At 32.6% G+C, this 16,540-nt stretch overlaps 1 protein-coding gene across 2 annotated transcripts; it reads right to left on the bottom strand.

The window, feature by feature from the left end:
• Positions 1-209: 209 nt before the first annotated feature.
• LOC116352474 (agrin) lies at positions 210-15,555 on the bottom strand. 2 transcript variants are annotated; one of them, XM_031785104.1, is made up of 7 exons: positions 15,117-15,555; positions 14,378-15,046; positions 2,543-2,772; positions 2,271-2,377; positions 1,336-1,863; positions 1,054-1,245; positions 210-984 (listed from the first exon to the last, which is right to left on the bottom strand). In XM_031785104.1, the coding sequence occupies exons 2-7, from the start codon at positions 14,436-14,438 to the stop codon at positions 441-443; spliced, it is 1,662 nt and encodes a 553-aa protein (XP_031640964.1). In that variant the 5' UTR covers positions 14,439-15,046; positions 15,117-15,555; the 3' UTR covers positions 210-440. The 2 variants fall into 2 exon arrangements, with proteins under 2 accessions (XP_031640964.1, XP_031640966.1); XM_031785106.1 differs by having other exon boundaries at positions 14,378-14,757.
• Between the last annotated feature and the right edge of the window lie 985 nt (positions 15,556-16,540).

Here is a 16,540-nt window from a genome sequence, read left to right as displayed (position 1 = left end):
TTGAAAATTGAAACCTTGTAACGAAAAAAAATCATTTTTATTCGTGAATTTCTTTTTATTTTGACGCATTTTTATTTAAAAAAAACGATTACATATTTATAAAATAATAAACAGTTTATTAACGATTAAAACGAATATTGAAAGCATTTAGTATTAGTTTGAATGAGTATTATTTTAATTTTAAATACAAGATATATAAAACTAGATAGATTTTTGTACAAAAAATCCCAGATTTTTCGAGCCAATTAAATCAGTCAATGATTGAACGAATAGTTTCTGAATTTCATTTTATATTTTTCCTCTTCGACAAAACGAATAATTTTATTTAGTATGATTTAGCCACTGGAATTTTTGTTGCAACGAGATTCCTATCGAAGAAAGTATCCATTTTTTTTTTCATATTCATGTTTTATTTTCTGTCGTTTGCTTGACATTATAAATTAGTATAAATAGTTTTGTGCGGGTGTTTCTGGTTTCGTACAAGTTCCGTAATGTTTTAATTGTACCACATTTCGCGATCGACAATTTTCTATACTCAAAAAGCATTCGTTGGAATATGTTTTGTCATCGGAGCCACAGACGGGTTCAAAGTCCTTTGGACACATTCGATTGCATCCTTTGAAATTGAATGCAGCTAAACAACGTTTCATCGGTATGACGAACATGTGCTTACCACAGTTTTCTTTACGCATATGGCATTCATTTCGATAAAATTTATTGTCGGAAGCACAAACAAATGATGTAGCTTCTGCATCGCAGTCACCATTGCAGTAGGCAGTAGTTGCACAATTTTTCAATGAAACGGGAACTACGCGACTGCTACATGTTTTCTCTTTCATTTCACACAATGTCCGATATACATTTCCATCGGACGCGCATATTGGTCCCGTAGAGCTGTCAGAGTCAGTGCATTTTTCATTGCATTGGTAAATGTTGGTTTTAAGCTTCGTACAAGCACCAATGTGAGCCAAATTCACGTTGCGTCTTTAAAATCATAAACAAAATGTAAAAATTATTCAAGAATGTGGAATTTAAAGAAATAAATACACTTACAAACAGTTTGCTTGGGCCAAATCACATTCAGATTTATAAGTTTTTGAATCAGTTCCGCACAGGTAATCATTTTTCGATGACTTGATGAGGCCAGCATAACGTTCTTTATTACAGGCAGCTAGTTTTTTGCATTTGGCCAAACGTGATTTACAACGTTCCATCGGTACCGATTGAATGGATTTCTTTGGAGTTCTGTGAATGTTTTGTATATATTAAATATTTACATTTAAACTAATTTAAAAAAAAATGAACAGATTTATAGCCAAATCATGTAAAACATACCCACAATTCAACATTTTTAGCTCACATAATGAACTGTAAATATTACCGTCGCTCCCACAAACAAGCTGCTGTGAAACTTTTGCACAGTCCGTTGGACAATCCACCATTGCTTGATTGCCGCCTATGTTTGCGGTTCGTTGCTCCTGCATCATACAATAAGACATAGGCACCTCAAAAATGTGCTTACCACAGTTTGTTGACCGCATTTTGCATGCCGACGCATAGATTCGGCCGTCTGAACCACAAGTGGGTCGAGCCACCCTCCAACATGATTCTCTACACATTCGTGTACTCTGACAATGTTTGCGATTAGTTCGCACAACACCTTGACCACAAGTCATTAATTTCATTTCACAAGTTGAATTGTACACGTTCCCATCGCTTCCACATGTGGGTCCATCATGTGGAGCGCTGTTACAATCAACCGGACAAGATTCACGAATGGCACTTGTATTGCTACAAGGTCCTTGATGTGCTAATTTTACAGCTGCCAAACCTACTCGGCACGCTTGTACACGAAGCATACATCTACATTTTTTAAATTAAACAAAAAGAAAAAGTTTTTATTTTAAAAAAAATCTCACTTTCAAATTAAAATAAATGATTTTGATTCACTTTAATGTTGGAATTGGCCTTTTTATCGTTTTTATTTTTTTAAAAAGAACCGTGTCCCATTTTGTATAAAGTTTGGGCTGTTGTCGAGAACATCAAGAAGACTTATAAACCTGCTTATTGGGTTTAGTTTAGGTATCAATGATAAAAGGGTTATGCTTGGAGTCCTGTACAAGACCAAAGACCCTTTTATTATTATTGATACCCACACCAAATCCTATAAATGTATAAATCCCAAATGAATACGGTACAGTTGAGTTATAATAATTATGTGTATATTTTTTGGAGGAATGCAGGAAGAACTTGTTGTTTAGTACGCATACCTGTTTAAGTAAGTACGACCATCTGTACCACATACGTGATCTTTATCCGTTGGACAACGATGTATGCATGCGGAACCGGTAGCACGTTCGCAACCATTTGGTGTTTCCTGTAGATTTTTATATAAATTTAGTTGTTTGTGAAGAAAAATCATTAAATCATTAAATTTCAAAACCGGGTGACAAAATATTGTTCTTTATTTTTTTGGAGTAATCGTATTTTGTCTTATATGAATCGCTTTTTCTATCTTGTTAAATGATGTGTAAAAAATTACCTGTACGTTTGCAGCACCATTTCGGATGCACGTTTTTTTCTTCAATTCACATGAATTGGCATATATTAAACCATCTGAACCGCATACGGGTTCCTGAGGTGTTGTTAATACAGGACATGTCCGTGGGCAACTAGATGGTGGTGGTGTCACGGCTTTTGAATCGCGTATAGAGCTACCGTTATATGTACCAACTTGCCAGGACGGTGTTTGAATTGGCTGCGATGTAAGTCCTATGACCAAATGAATGGAAAGGGATATTATTTTTAATTATTTAAATGAATCACATAAGAAAATATGAGGCTGTTAATAGACAAGCCATTATCATACAATTAAATATTAAACAGTCAAACCAGCGTCTTATTTACAGTAGCTTACTAAATTTTCAGACTTCTTTCAAAAGCGGTTGAAGTTTTTTTTCAAGTGCTAAAGAATCTTAATTTTGACCCAGAGTAAAGTTTTCCTTCAATTACGTTGTACATCATGCATATACATACACATACACACAAGCAAAACATTGGAATGCATCTTAAAGTATTGGTCAAAAGTGAATTTATTACGAAAAAGATCATAAAAGAAGCATATATTTGTGAAAACGTTTCGTCGAGTGTAGTGTGCACCAACGCACAAATTAACCGCAATTCGATTGGCATCTTGTACAATAAGCAGCATGGCTGTCTTCAATTTGCATAATTATAAGAAGAAAGTGACCTAAAATCAATCTTCAGCTTTATTCTCCATTTTTATCATTTCATTTGTTTTATTCTCTTGATTGTAGCTTAGTTGTGTGTGCGTGTGTTGTATGTGTGTTTTTCCTTCTGATTTGATAGTAAACATAAATACGGCAACGTATATTGGTTGCGAGAGAGCGAGATTTGAACCTTTTTGGTAAACATGTTCTCAATCTTGAGATACAGTCTGAATAAATAGTAATAATAATGTATGTACAAAAGAAGTATACTCTCAACGTGCGCGAAGAAAACATATATCGTTGGTAAATTGGTGTCGTTTCGCATTATCTTTTACTTATCAGATGAGCTCAGGTGAGTTGGATAGTTGGTTTCTTGATGATTCAACCTACCTGAGCCGTAATGTTTCAACTTAATTTGTTCATTTTGAGATGTACGGTTTCGCGGCATTAAACGAATATTTTTTCGATATTTTGTCATGTTGTTTTACACGCCTTTCGTCTCATCAGCTATATTATCAGGCACAATGCACCAAACCCCAGCCAACCGAACTATCCACTGTCACTTGTACTCAATCACTAATTCATCCTGTCACTGATAGGTTGATACGATCGAATTCAATTGGTTTCTCTTTTCGACAAACACATGCACACACATGACATTTGCGAATCATTTACAAGACATTCATTCGATTTACAACACTATATACTACTTATAGGTAGAAAATGAAAATGCACACAAATCATGTACTACATCGACCAAGAAAGCATCAATATAGAAACAATGTATCACATCGCGTGACGATGATATGCCATGGGAATTGCAAAAAACATACATATTGGTTAGCAGATAGCACTTGTCACGAGCCAATATGAATAAAATCAAGCTGACGGAGCAATTACTTCAAATCCAATATTACAAATGCGATACAAATTGAAATGAAATAAGTGAGATAATGAGTTTGAACATTGTTTGTTTGACAATTTATCGCACATTATAAGCAAAAAACGAACGAAAAAAATGAGAAAGAGAGAACTGGTTTCATCAAAGCACAACAAATACGTTAGCACATTTCATTAGCCATCAATAGGACAGTGTAATACTCATTTGTCGTTAACAAGAAATTGAAACTATATTAAATTGTGCTTTCTTTTCATGTATAATGTTCCTTTCGCCTAAGAAAATTTAACAGCTTCAGAAGAAATCGAATGTCTTCATCGTATTTTACCTGCGGCGATGTGTATGTTGTTGCGGTTATTGCGATAATATATAAAAAAATCCCAATCGCGCGCGCCAACACTTTTGCTTGTTATCTTTGTTACATTTCATTCTCACTTGCTTTACAATTTATAAATTACAAATTGAAGTAGCCTTGCAGTATCGCTCTAATTTTGATCGATTGTCGCAACTATTGATAAATCAAAAACCATTTCCTGTGAATGGCCTACAGACCTGACTTTCAAGTCAGCTGAATACAGTTTTTGTTAAATCAATTGTTTCTTTAGATTTTATTCGATAAATTCAATAGTTGATCTTTAACTTTTTATATAAATTGGCGTATTAGCGCAGCAAATTAACGCATGGCATTAATTTGATATAAACGACCAGCTATGTAGCGTGTAGCCTCAATGACTATTCCATCTTTTCAATTGCCATTTTCACTTTTTTCTCTATATTATATACGCTATATAATACACTTTTATTGATCGTTGTGTTATCGAATTGCCATCGTGCATATAAAAAATCTGCAACGTTCCAATGCGATGAACACCAAGTCACATGGCAATATACGTATATTCTCATACCCTTCTTTATTATAGCCATCTGTTGGACCTCAATATTTGAAAGAGTTTGTTTGTTGTAAAATATCTTGGTCGACGAAAAATGTTTGCGCATTGAAAATGGAAAAATCTCTTCTCATCATTCAGAAAATAGCGAAGAAAGTTTACTATTAATTGAGTTTTTATGTCAATTGATCTCGATCAAAATTCACAAGATGTCACGTTGTCAATTGACATCCAGACTGAACATACTTGTCATTCTAGATCTTTTATATATTTTTGCCTTTAAAATGTAATTTGATATGGAAGCATTCGAAGCATTCTTCTGGTATTTTTTTTTTTGTTCAATACTTTCTTCTTTCTCATTTCATAAAAAATAATTCGTAAAAAAGTATAAGCGCAAGTGAACAGAACTCAGACAAACATGGAAACCTGTTTACAGTTTATCCATAAACCAGAAGAACGATGTCTCAATGAGGAGGATTAACGGCCAATGAAACTGAACGATGCTAGGACTGTTGATGTTATTTAGTATGATTTTGATGGTCGGAAACTAGTTGCAAGTTTACTTTTATCATTGGCAAATCAGCGCAAGTATTTGTAGTCGGCTTGTAACATAAATAAAAAAAAAACAACAACAGAAAAGCGAAGATACAGGTGAGATTTTTCATCGCAGATGAGACAATCGGCGAATGATATTGAATATTTATTGTAATTCTTATTCGTGAAAGTGTTTGAAAGATTTAATCCAATTTTAAGAGCGTTAGTGATAGATTGAGACTATTTGTATAAGATGAGAATGTGCACGAGACTTGCTACTTTTTTTTGTAACACCTTTTTTTAATTAGCTTAAATTCAATCGCTTTATCTAATGTTCATCATGACATACAATCAATTCGTTGCGTGTGTTTGTTTATGTGCGCGTTTTTTATTGTTATTTGTCGCGTACCGCGAATATGAGGTACTTATAAAGCCTATAAATAGAGAATATCATCCGAATAAACCGTTATAATCCATGATAGCTTTTGGTTTTAGAGTTATCATCTAGGTTATCAACCATACAAATTTTATGCGATCGTTAATGGATTTAGTTGTAATATTAAAAACACGCTCTACAAAATTACAGTTGATTGAATTATCATTATATTGGTAATTTATTTAAAATTTCCCAAACGGCATCATTATTTTTTCACAGCAGAAACAACAGCATTTACATTTTATTAAAAAAAAAACGGTGACAATATAAGTCACAACGAATTTTTAACGTAATTAAAAGAAAAACAAAACTAATAGAGACTTATTTGCCCTAGATGAACCCATCCAGTTGAGTGTACCACCTGAAGCGGTAAAACAACCGTAAAAAGCATTACCAGAAGTATAGATTGAAATCGTGACACAAAAATGTCATCAAAACGAGATGAAAGTAAACCACTAATAGAAAGTGGTGTGTTTAGGTAGTTTTGAAATGAAAACAAAAAAGCTAATATACAATTTGGAAATGCGAAAATCTTGTGTATGAAAGATTTTTGAAAGGATTTTGCACGTTTCTTTTTCCGTCTCTTTGCATCATTTTATTTTTATAAAGAAAATTGATTTCTGTATAACTCCTTTATAGTACAAAGAATTTATCTTTATAATGACGGTACAGGACGTAACAGTTATACAGATAATTGATAAAAATAAAGACGATGCTTCTTCATTTCCTTTCTAACTTCTTTTAAAGTACTAAAAAATTTAAAGGAAATCTTTAAATAATAGTATAGGAATTATATAGATCTTTGAAGTTCCTTTAAGTCTTTCAAAGAATTTGATAGGTTCTTTTTCTCTGTAAGAGAATCCGCCATATTTTTCGATTTATTTTATTTTAATACATTTGAACAAAACAAATGATTATAATATATATGACAATATCCAAAATTCATGCCCAAATTATTGCCAAAAATAATATTGAAACATTTTCAATTTTTCAATGCATTCTTTCATTATAACTTATTTTAAAGGCGCGTAAAAGTTGAAAAGGGTATAATATCAGATTTGAATGGGTCAGAATAAAAATCCGACTTGTACGCAGAGTCTATAAAAGTGGAACTCTGATTAATTTTTGTTATACATATTTTGATTATAACATCACACTATGTTATGTCTTTCCCTTAAGTGGTCTTAATAGCCACAAAAACGATCAATTTTAAAAAGATGTGGATGAAAGAAAACGAAATGAATTATTCTCGAAAAAATGTATTTTCGAAGAAATTTGTTCGTCGACTTTTCTCACCTAAAACTTAGAATTTTTTCAATTCATTGTTTTTGCACTACATTGATTTTTCCGTTTATAATAATCGATGTGTCGATATTTGATATTTGTTAATATCTTTTTCAATCACACGAATCGTCAAATAGTTGAAAATTGAAACTATTAACTCAATTAGGCCTCATTGCTGATCTGTGTCACTCAAAATCAAATTTCAACAAGCAAACTGGTTATAACTCAAATATCTATAGGTTTTATTTTTCTACTCTAATTTATGATTACTCAATAAGAATTGGGTCAATAAAAATTCGTTATCTCGAATATTGACCTTTTCCATTTCGAAAAGTAATATTTCGACAGATCGTGACTTACATATTGACCAATTTAAGTTGAACAAATACGACATTTTTTTGTTAACATGTTATTTGATGCACAAAAATGTGAAACGTTAAACACTTTAAATATGTGTACATTCGTCATAGATCCAACAATGCCACAGCACAATATCCAAAAAATTAACTGTGCAATTTTAATTTCAAACGAATATTTTTAAAACGTCGTCTATTATATTTTGAAATGTTTTATTTCCACATACTGAATTGAAAGCATCATTAAAACAATTTTTATGTTTCTGAGTAAACTTCGTGAGCTTTCGTTTTATACCGATGCAAAAGTAATAGTACGAAATTCGTGGTTTTTCTTTATATTTTCTGATAAATATGATGCCAATCACTCTATAAAAATGTGAGAATTTAAGTAATTTCCATTATGACGATACGATTTCTATTTAGCAAAGCCACAAATACCTCAATGCTCAGCCAATAATAAAAATAATAATGTTGATGATAATGATGATTTTGTTTACGATCAAATGCATATATAACTCGAGATCTATTTGCGGTCTCATTAACTGTCAATAAATTACATCAATATCATCATTAACTGCATATTGAAATCGAATACAGCCAGGAAAGATAATAATCATATAAAACCTTTGCGCACACCTTTGTATTAGCATTTTCTATTCCACGCCATTCAGTTCATTTGACTTTTTTTCGCTTTCCCTTATCACATACATGCGTATGTCCTGACTGGTTTCTTCATTGATTCCGCTTAAATAAACAATTAAATAAAGAAAAATAACATATCATATAATGCTTTAGACGTTTATTAGTTCATTCTCAACATCATCATCATTATCCTCATCAATATTTTTCTTTTCTTATTTTGAGTATTATTTTTTATCAATTTTCGAATGTTAATAAGCTAATAAAATATATGTTAAATGTTGAGTCTATGGATTGGTGGTAACGATTTTTATCCGTTTGAACGATGAAAATTGTATCGCTTTGACCCATTTTGGTAGAAATTTTCGTGTTAAAGAGAAGTTAGATTATATGTATTGTTTCCAATTTCTACAGCATAATGTGAACTTGACTCGATACAACTTTAAGTTTTAATTTTGTATTTCAATACAACGATATTTGAGTGATTTGATTTTAGTTTTGGAAAAAGATTTTTTGAATTATGAAATCGACCGGAATTTAACTACCCATCCAATGGAATGCCATCCATGTAAACTAGAATTTCAAATCCGAAACGTATTAGTATGATAATTGACAGTTGGCTGCTGTGCACGTCAAACTGGTGCCAAACATCATTTGTTTACAATCAAAAATATGCCTCGTAATCACTGCATCGCATCACATCGTGTCAGTCTTTCATACAATTGATTCCTTTCTTCTGTTTTTAATGTGTGTTTTGTGTTGGATTCTGATTTTCTTTTAAAATAACAGAACATTCTCAAACTAACAAGGTCATAGTTTTGCCATCCGTCGAAGTATACAACATAAGGATATTTTAATTTGGCGCGTGCTATGAATCGGATTCGATTTTGATTTTCGAATAGCCGAACATTCGCTCAACGACGACATCGAACTTGTCATCTGAATTTGGTTTAGCGGAATTCTTTGCAGATGTGAATCGATTTGATGATCAAAGTTTGATCGCTGTATAATTGTTTATAGTCTTGTGTTTTACATGGTGTGTTTTTTTATTCAAATGATGTCATTCAAAGTATTTTGGTGAAGTTTTTTTATTCTTTTTTATATTTTACAATGGGTTGACACAAGCAAACGATCCCAACATTGATCAATTGAACAGGGCCTCTCCAAAGTCATACGACCGCAGCATCGAGACATTATCATTGGATTTCTTAGAATATAATGAACCATCAACAATAATACACAAATGATTTAAGGCAGTTCTCGATTATAAAATTGGCAAAATATCGCTAATTATCATCGTCGAGATACCACCAATGGCAACGGTGAGCGACAGATGCAATTGAATGAATTGCGTTTGATGGGAGCACCATACGAGTGTAACATCCGTGACTTCGTCGGGAAGAATAGTTTCAAGTCGCTTCGCATGTGGTTGGAAATTCAGCGTGAAATTCGAAACTATCATATCTTGTACAAAGATCGTCGCAATGCACCACAAATCAAAAACCTTGTCGGCACTCAATTGACACTGACGCATTGTACATCATCCTATTATTATTACGATTCAGCGCATAATACCCCAGCTACAACGCTACACAAAGTTTGAACCGATTAATTATATCCCTCTAAAAGGCCAGTCCGAAGGCGAAAAAAAATTGGACCCTCCATAAAATTTCTAACACAGAGAATGCCAATAATAAATATAAAGTTTTGGCCTAAGCTAAATACCATTAACGATTGTTTAAGCGTGTTTTAGAATTTTTCATGTAATTTTTTAAAAATGCGTCATTTGGGCGCATTTTTTGGAAGGCTGCCTATAGGCCGCCTTACCGGCTAGAGGGATATGCTGACAACGTTCAATGATTATTATACAAAAAATATACCAAACAGTGATACTAATTCAATTGATTTAGAAGTAAATTTATCAACAGTAAAACCGAGAATTGAAAAATATATTCGTAATCGGGTTGCAGCTACTTTGGGTGAAATGAACGATGGCATTAAAATATACACGTGCACGCTTGGGATTGGACAAGCATATCGAATCGTTACGTGCAATCGACAAAACAGCTTGAAAAATGGTTCATCAATTTTCTACATGGAAGCCGGCGGATCAACATCAGTCAATTCGCCAATTAAGATCAAGAAACATGTGCGGTGAGATTGCAGGCACTCGCAAACTAATTGCAGCCATCATAAAACGTGGCATATCATTCGACTGGTCAATGAATCAATCTGTTTCAAACGATTTCCGCAAAGAATTCAACGCGATCAATACAAGAAATGTGTGGCTTACCACCACACATTGTAACCAATATGGCGCGAGATGCGAGAAATGGGCAATGTTATCGCTGCAACTCTTCGAGATGGACCAAATGCAGATCTTTTGGTGTCAAAGAAGCAACGCTTCCTAAAAACATGACTACCAAATGTTGCAAACGTTGAAATCGAAGGTGCTGCTAGAGCACAACTCTATGACATCGTGATATTGCAGAAGCGAAACTGATTCGACAGATGAATGATTTTGTGACCTTGCCGACCTATGAGTACCCCTTGGTATAAATTGTACTAGTATAGAAGAAAAATCCATCTAATTTACCTTAGTGTCTCACAATGATAAGATAGAATTTATTTTGCACTAAATGAATGGCAAATAAAATCCAAATCACTGTAGAATGAATAGTCAGATATATATGAATTTTCAAAAAATCAACATTTTTTTTAAATATCCTCGAATAATTCTTATGGTAAGGTTTTTTTTTTTGGATCGCTTAACCGTTTGAATTTCAATGCTACAAAGCTAACATATAACATTTGTCTGGTGTTGTTTAATATTTGTACGGCTTTATAGAGTCCAAACTCAAAGTTTGTTTCGTTAAGGTACAGTGGCATTGTTTAGATTAAATTTCTCCATGGATTGAGAAAAAACTGAAAGCGTACATGAAGAACAAAAGCGAACGTCGAGAGTAAAATAGTAAGTAGGATGAATAATTTGTAGGATTAAATGTATTCGAAGATGATGTATTGTACACGTTTTTTCTGAAAGATACATAAAAGCCGTTGATTTGTTTTGTCAGACACTTTTAATAGCCATGATACAGAATATATGTGCACACTACACATACACGACGAAAATCTATACAGAATGAAAGTTATTTGAGTCCGTGATATGAGCGAGAAATGCGTTCGGGTTGGTTGACATTCGAATGAATGAATGATACGATAGTATTCGCAAGGGAAGAAGGTAAACTCGTAGTTAAACACAATGTGTGAATTAAAGTCAACATTCTATAGAATCCATGTGGTGTATATCAATCGAAAATAACGATAGGAGAGTATGTTTTTCTATGGTAAAATGGTTAAATTTTGTCGTATACATGCTACAATGGTTGAAAACAAAGGTGAGAGTATTTGTGAAAATAGTTAATATTTTTAACATTTATTGATCCGAATGTAACAGGCACACAGAATCAGCAACACTGAAACGGCAATGGGTGAGAGAAGCTAACGAAGTCTGTATTGTCGTCAAAAGCACACATAAACAACAAAACGTACCAAACACGAATGAACACGACCTGTGCGCTTGATAAGTCATACACAGTACGGCATTTGCTATTGTGATTTGTTCGCTTGTGTTCATTTTCATACTTTTATTTCAATGTGAACAAATACTTACTCTCCTTTATTATGAACTAATTTAGTTAAACTACATACTCTCTTTTTGCGAAATGGATATAGCCAACAACTCAAACTAAATATCTCAAAATACAAACTCTCAATTATAAATTTGCCATTAACACAAACGGTCAAATACTCTTGTTTTTGAATATGTTCAGCTCAAAAATGATATACTCTCATATCGATATTTTCAATAGATATGGATTACACACAATAGTGTGAATTTGGTCTTTTCAAAGTAATAATTTAACATTTTTGTGACTATTCACAGAAATCCGACAATGTATCAAATTATTTCTGAATTTCACCATCAAAATTACACAAAAAATGTATTCATTTTTTTTACAAGCAAACGTGTTCAGAAGACAAGAGATGGATAAATCAAAAAATAAAATAAAACAAAACCAAAGTCAAGGGAAAAACAAAATAACACCGTTTAAAATATTCAAGTTTTTAAAAATGCTTTTGATCTGTGCCACTATAGCCAAAATACGAAAAAAGATAAAAGTCAAATGGCATTCTTTATGTGTATGCGTGTGTATTTTGAACAAGAGTTATTTTCTTTGTGTGTGAAACCATGTCTCTGTTCTCGGTTTCTTTGTGGGTTTTTCGTCATTCAGAAAATGTTTTGTTTTTATTTTTTTTTCTGGTATTATTGTCGTTTTAAATTCTGATTTGAATTCAACTGCGGAAGAAGAGTGTCAATGGGTAAAATGAATGGATCGCATAATTTTAGCTGAGTTTAACGGAATTGTATGCGAGGAGTAACCAAATCTGAAGTAGAAACGAATTGAATTTGTAAAAAAAAGAACGATCACCACAACAGAAAACATAGATGGATCGCGGCACATAATTTATACAATAAAACTTTATTTCTTGTAAAACGATCAAATCAAGACCGAAACATTGCGCAAATTACAACTGGTTACTATTAAGTGGTACTATGTTATATGAACGGAATATTTTGTAGAAATACTTTTGATCAGTTTCATAGTATCTAGTCGTTCAATGAAATAGTCATACGATCAGCGACAATGATGACGACAAACAGAGAGATTCTTGAGTGGCTTTAGGGGAAAGAGAAAGAGAAGTTTCGATGTCTTTGAATGGTGCCAAACAGTGAATGCTGCAAAGACGGGTATTCTTCGGAGAATTGCTAGAAATTGAGTCTTGTCGATGGTTTGTTTTCGCTGTGTGTGAACCCATTTCATATGAAAACATACACTTTGAATGTTCGTCCGTAAATTCAAAATTAAATAAAAAGAATAGCTTCCATAAACATGTTGAAAATGTAAAAAGATCAAGGCACAACTCACACACACACACACACACACATTATTTATATACTGTGGAATTGAATGTGAATGTTGGTTTCTGCTGTGCTCGTTGATGAGTTCATTACTGCATGCAAATACGCACGATTTCTTTTCGTTGAATTCGATGCAGATATCTCTTTCACTTTAATTCGGTATGCAGTATGTGCCTATCCCAAAACCGTTCTACGGTAATCAGAGAGAAATGCAGATGGTTATTTACTTGTATTTTGATTTGCTTCTTCGCTTATTTCAATTTATTATTATTTATTTAGTTGTTGCATATGGTTAATTGTAGAGCAGTAATATAGTTAATAATAATTAATAAACGATAACGCATTTAATTTGACGGTGTTGAGAAAATTGTGTGGTGGAAAAACAGAAAATGGTAAAAACAATCGAAAACGAGAAATAATAAAGAAATAAAAAAAGAGACATACAGAGAGTAATCATATTTTGTATCTTGGCTATTGTTCAGATACATGTGTACGAGTTTCTTCTTATACACGCGATAGACTTAATTTTTTCTCATCTTGATTTTTTCTTTCATTTATTTTTTTTTTTAGTTCACTTCTCTTTGTTATGTTTTCCTTGAATGAGCGGCAAAAATAAATTATGCATGACATATATTACGTATCTGAGATCGAAATATATGACAAATAAATCGGTTGGGATAAATGAACTCGAAAAAAGAAGTAGCAGCAGCAGTAGGCTTGTTGAATTTCATTTCTTTCTCGTAATTTATCTTGCAAATGCCATAATTTGGGATTTTTAATGATATAACTTGACATTTTTGTGGATTTTCACTTCAAAAACTCAAATTATGGACAAAAAAATATTATAGAGTCACAAATTATTTACTTGTTTTCCGAGATTTGGAGAGCCACTCTAACTACACTGTAACTATAATTTGAAAACAATGTGTCTCTGCAATGTATCTGTATCCATAATTTTAGGTTTTGAAGTGAATATCCACAAAAATCTGAAAATTATGTCATTCGCAAAATAAAATGGGACAGAGAATGGAAAATCCACAAACCAAAGCATCAATAGTGGAAAAAATTCTTTAAACAAAAATTGACAAGTTTATTATTTATTAGATTTGGTACAATACACTATGCTTACCTTGGCCATGAGTCAGATGTAGTGAAGAAAAGGCCACACTGAACAAGATCACTTTCCACATATTGTTCGATACCGAAATTATATGTTATATATATGTTAATTTTTGATTCAATAAATTTTCTTTTACTGGTTTTCGTTCTTGTTTTTGACTGCTGAGATTGTTATTAGGGTATTTTTACGTCGTTTACAAGCTGCCTTTATTTCGCCGCTCAATTTTCTGCTTGGAATCCAATTTGCATAGCAGTTCAATCGCAAGTCAAACGAAGATAAGAGAAAAGGTTTGCCCAATTATTACTCTTTTCTTACTTTTGTTTTATCTTCTTGTTGTTCTTGTTTTTCTCTTTTTTTTTGCAAGAAAGATGTTACAGTGAACTTTCAGTCTGCTCAATTATAAATAAAAAAAAATATAATCCAATTCGAAGTCAAATGGACGAAAATATCGATAATTGGTTCGCGTTTCTTTTGTATGTTAGATTGTCTGTTTGGAGCGGTTTATACCGTGTAAAATGAAAATAAATCATTCAAAAATATTTAAATCGATGGTTCGCGATCGATCACCAAAAAACAGAATGTTCAACAATTAAGAGAAGAAATGCGGTCAGCTAAACGGAACAGAAAATGTATTGACGAAGTAATGTTGAATGAATGCATGGCCATGTACTGTGTTCACTGGTTTAAACAAAAAACTTATTTAATGGAAGTCTCTGATTTTGCGAGATTAAAAAACAAAAATTCTCACCAAAAAAACTATGCGAGCACTGCTTCTTTTTTCGCTTACGATCGTATTTTCTTCTACTTTTAGTTCGTTTTGAACTTTCTTTTATCACTCACAAAAACCGAACGTTTATAATGAAATTCGATGTTGACAAAAAAAAACGTTAAAATTTTCAAAAGATCGTTTCTTGAACGCTTTTCTAGTAGCAATCACCAAATCGATGAGTTAGAGAGATAATTTTTTTCTGCAGCTTAAATTAAAATCCAAGACAATATTGGATTTCGAACAAAAAATAAATAAATATAGCGATATGTAACGATCGATTAGCTGGCACAATTTGCAATAAATATTTGAAAAAAATAAATAAATAAATAACTTCTTTAAAAACACAGATAACAGAGCTAAACTTAATATCCGAAACGACAACGAACTACGAAAGAATGCGCGAGGGAGAAATTCTATGTTCGATATGTGTTCGAAGAAAGAAATGAAGAGGAATGAAATTTCATTGTCAAGGCTTACTGAATTTATAGAAAAATGTGTATCGGCACCGCTAGCTACGAAATCACAACACAAACAATCCAGCCAGCGAGTAAGTTGCCAACCAACCAAAGAGATTGTATACAATCACACAGAAATGCTCCATGTATTGCATATGGTATTCTATTGCTACGGCTGTTGCCGTCACAGTCGCAGTCGCTGCCACCGTTGTCGTATTCATATTCGTGAGACGATTGTATGAGTATTGAATGACTTACAATACTTTTTTTTCTTCATGCATACAGACCATCACATTTAGACTCTATAGTCTACATATTCCGCTTCATGTCGAGAGTGTGTTGCTCCTCTGAAAAACCGTCGAAGTCGTTCAACGTACAACATATTTTGTGCAAGCTGAATACTTGACTTTCATTAAATCAAGTCATTGTTCTTGCTTAATAACATATATGTCGAAGGATGATTCGGAGCATTTACATATTCCAGTTTTAAAATTGATTCATACACAATAACAACATATTCATTTGAGGTGGAACATAGCTACAGCATATATGTCGATTTATTTTGAATTTTTTTGTCCTTTGTTAGCCCCAGTGAGATAACTAGAGCATTCGCTTACAATTGTTTCCTTAATTTCACTAAGCATAATGTTTTCGTGGAATTTGTGTCGATTGTCTATTGACAGAGGTCAGTTGGATGTTTTTTTTTTTAATACTTACTTGATTACGAGTATAACTAATTTGTGTAGTATTTTCACTTATTTCTTGATCATAATTGATAAAAAGTTCGTAGCAGACAGAGAACGTTAAGTACATCGTTTATTGGTACGTTTATATTGAGAATGCATAACAAAAGAGAAAACAAAACAAAACATAAAATATTATATAGGACAAATTTCTATTAATTTCGAAAATGCACAAACTGAACGTACGATTGAATTGTAATTTCAG

The sequence above is a fragment of the Contarinia nasturtii genome, unplaced genomic scaffold, assembly GCF_009176525.2.
Source record: "Contarinia nasturtii isolate CC-2019 unplaced genomic scaffold, AAFC_CNas_1.1 Cnas_scaffold_187, whole genome shotgun sequence".
Lineage (NCBI taxonomy): Eukaryota > Metazoa > Arthropoda > Insecta > Diptera > Cecidomyiidae > Contarinia > Contarinia nasturtii.
Note: the sequence above shows the minus strand (reverse complement) of the source record. Positions and strands in the feature narration are given on the sequence as shown.

What these genes read in the sequence shown, in the direction of transcription:
- LOC116352474 (XM_031785104.1), bottom strand. Translation starts at nt 14,438, where the DNA reads ATGTGGAAAGTGATCTTGTTCAGTGTGGCCTTTTCTTCACTACATCTG. An exon ending in ACATCTGACTCATGGCCAAG is followed by an intron (nt 2,773 to 14,377) that starts GTAAGCATAGTG and finishes ATTTGGTCATAG; the next exon opens with GACTTACATCGCAGCCAATT. An exon ending in TTGGCCCAAGCAAACTGTTT is followed by an intron (nt 985 to 1,053) that starts GTAAGTGTATTT and finishes ATGATTTTAAAG; the next exon opens with ACGCAACGTGAATTTGGCTC.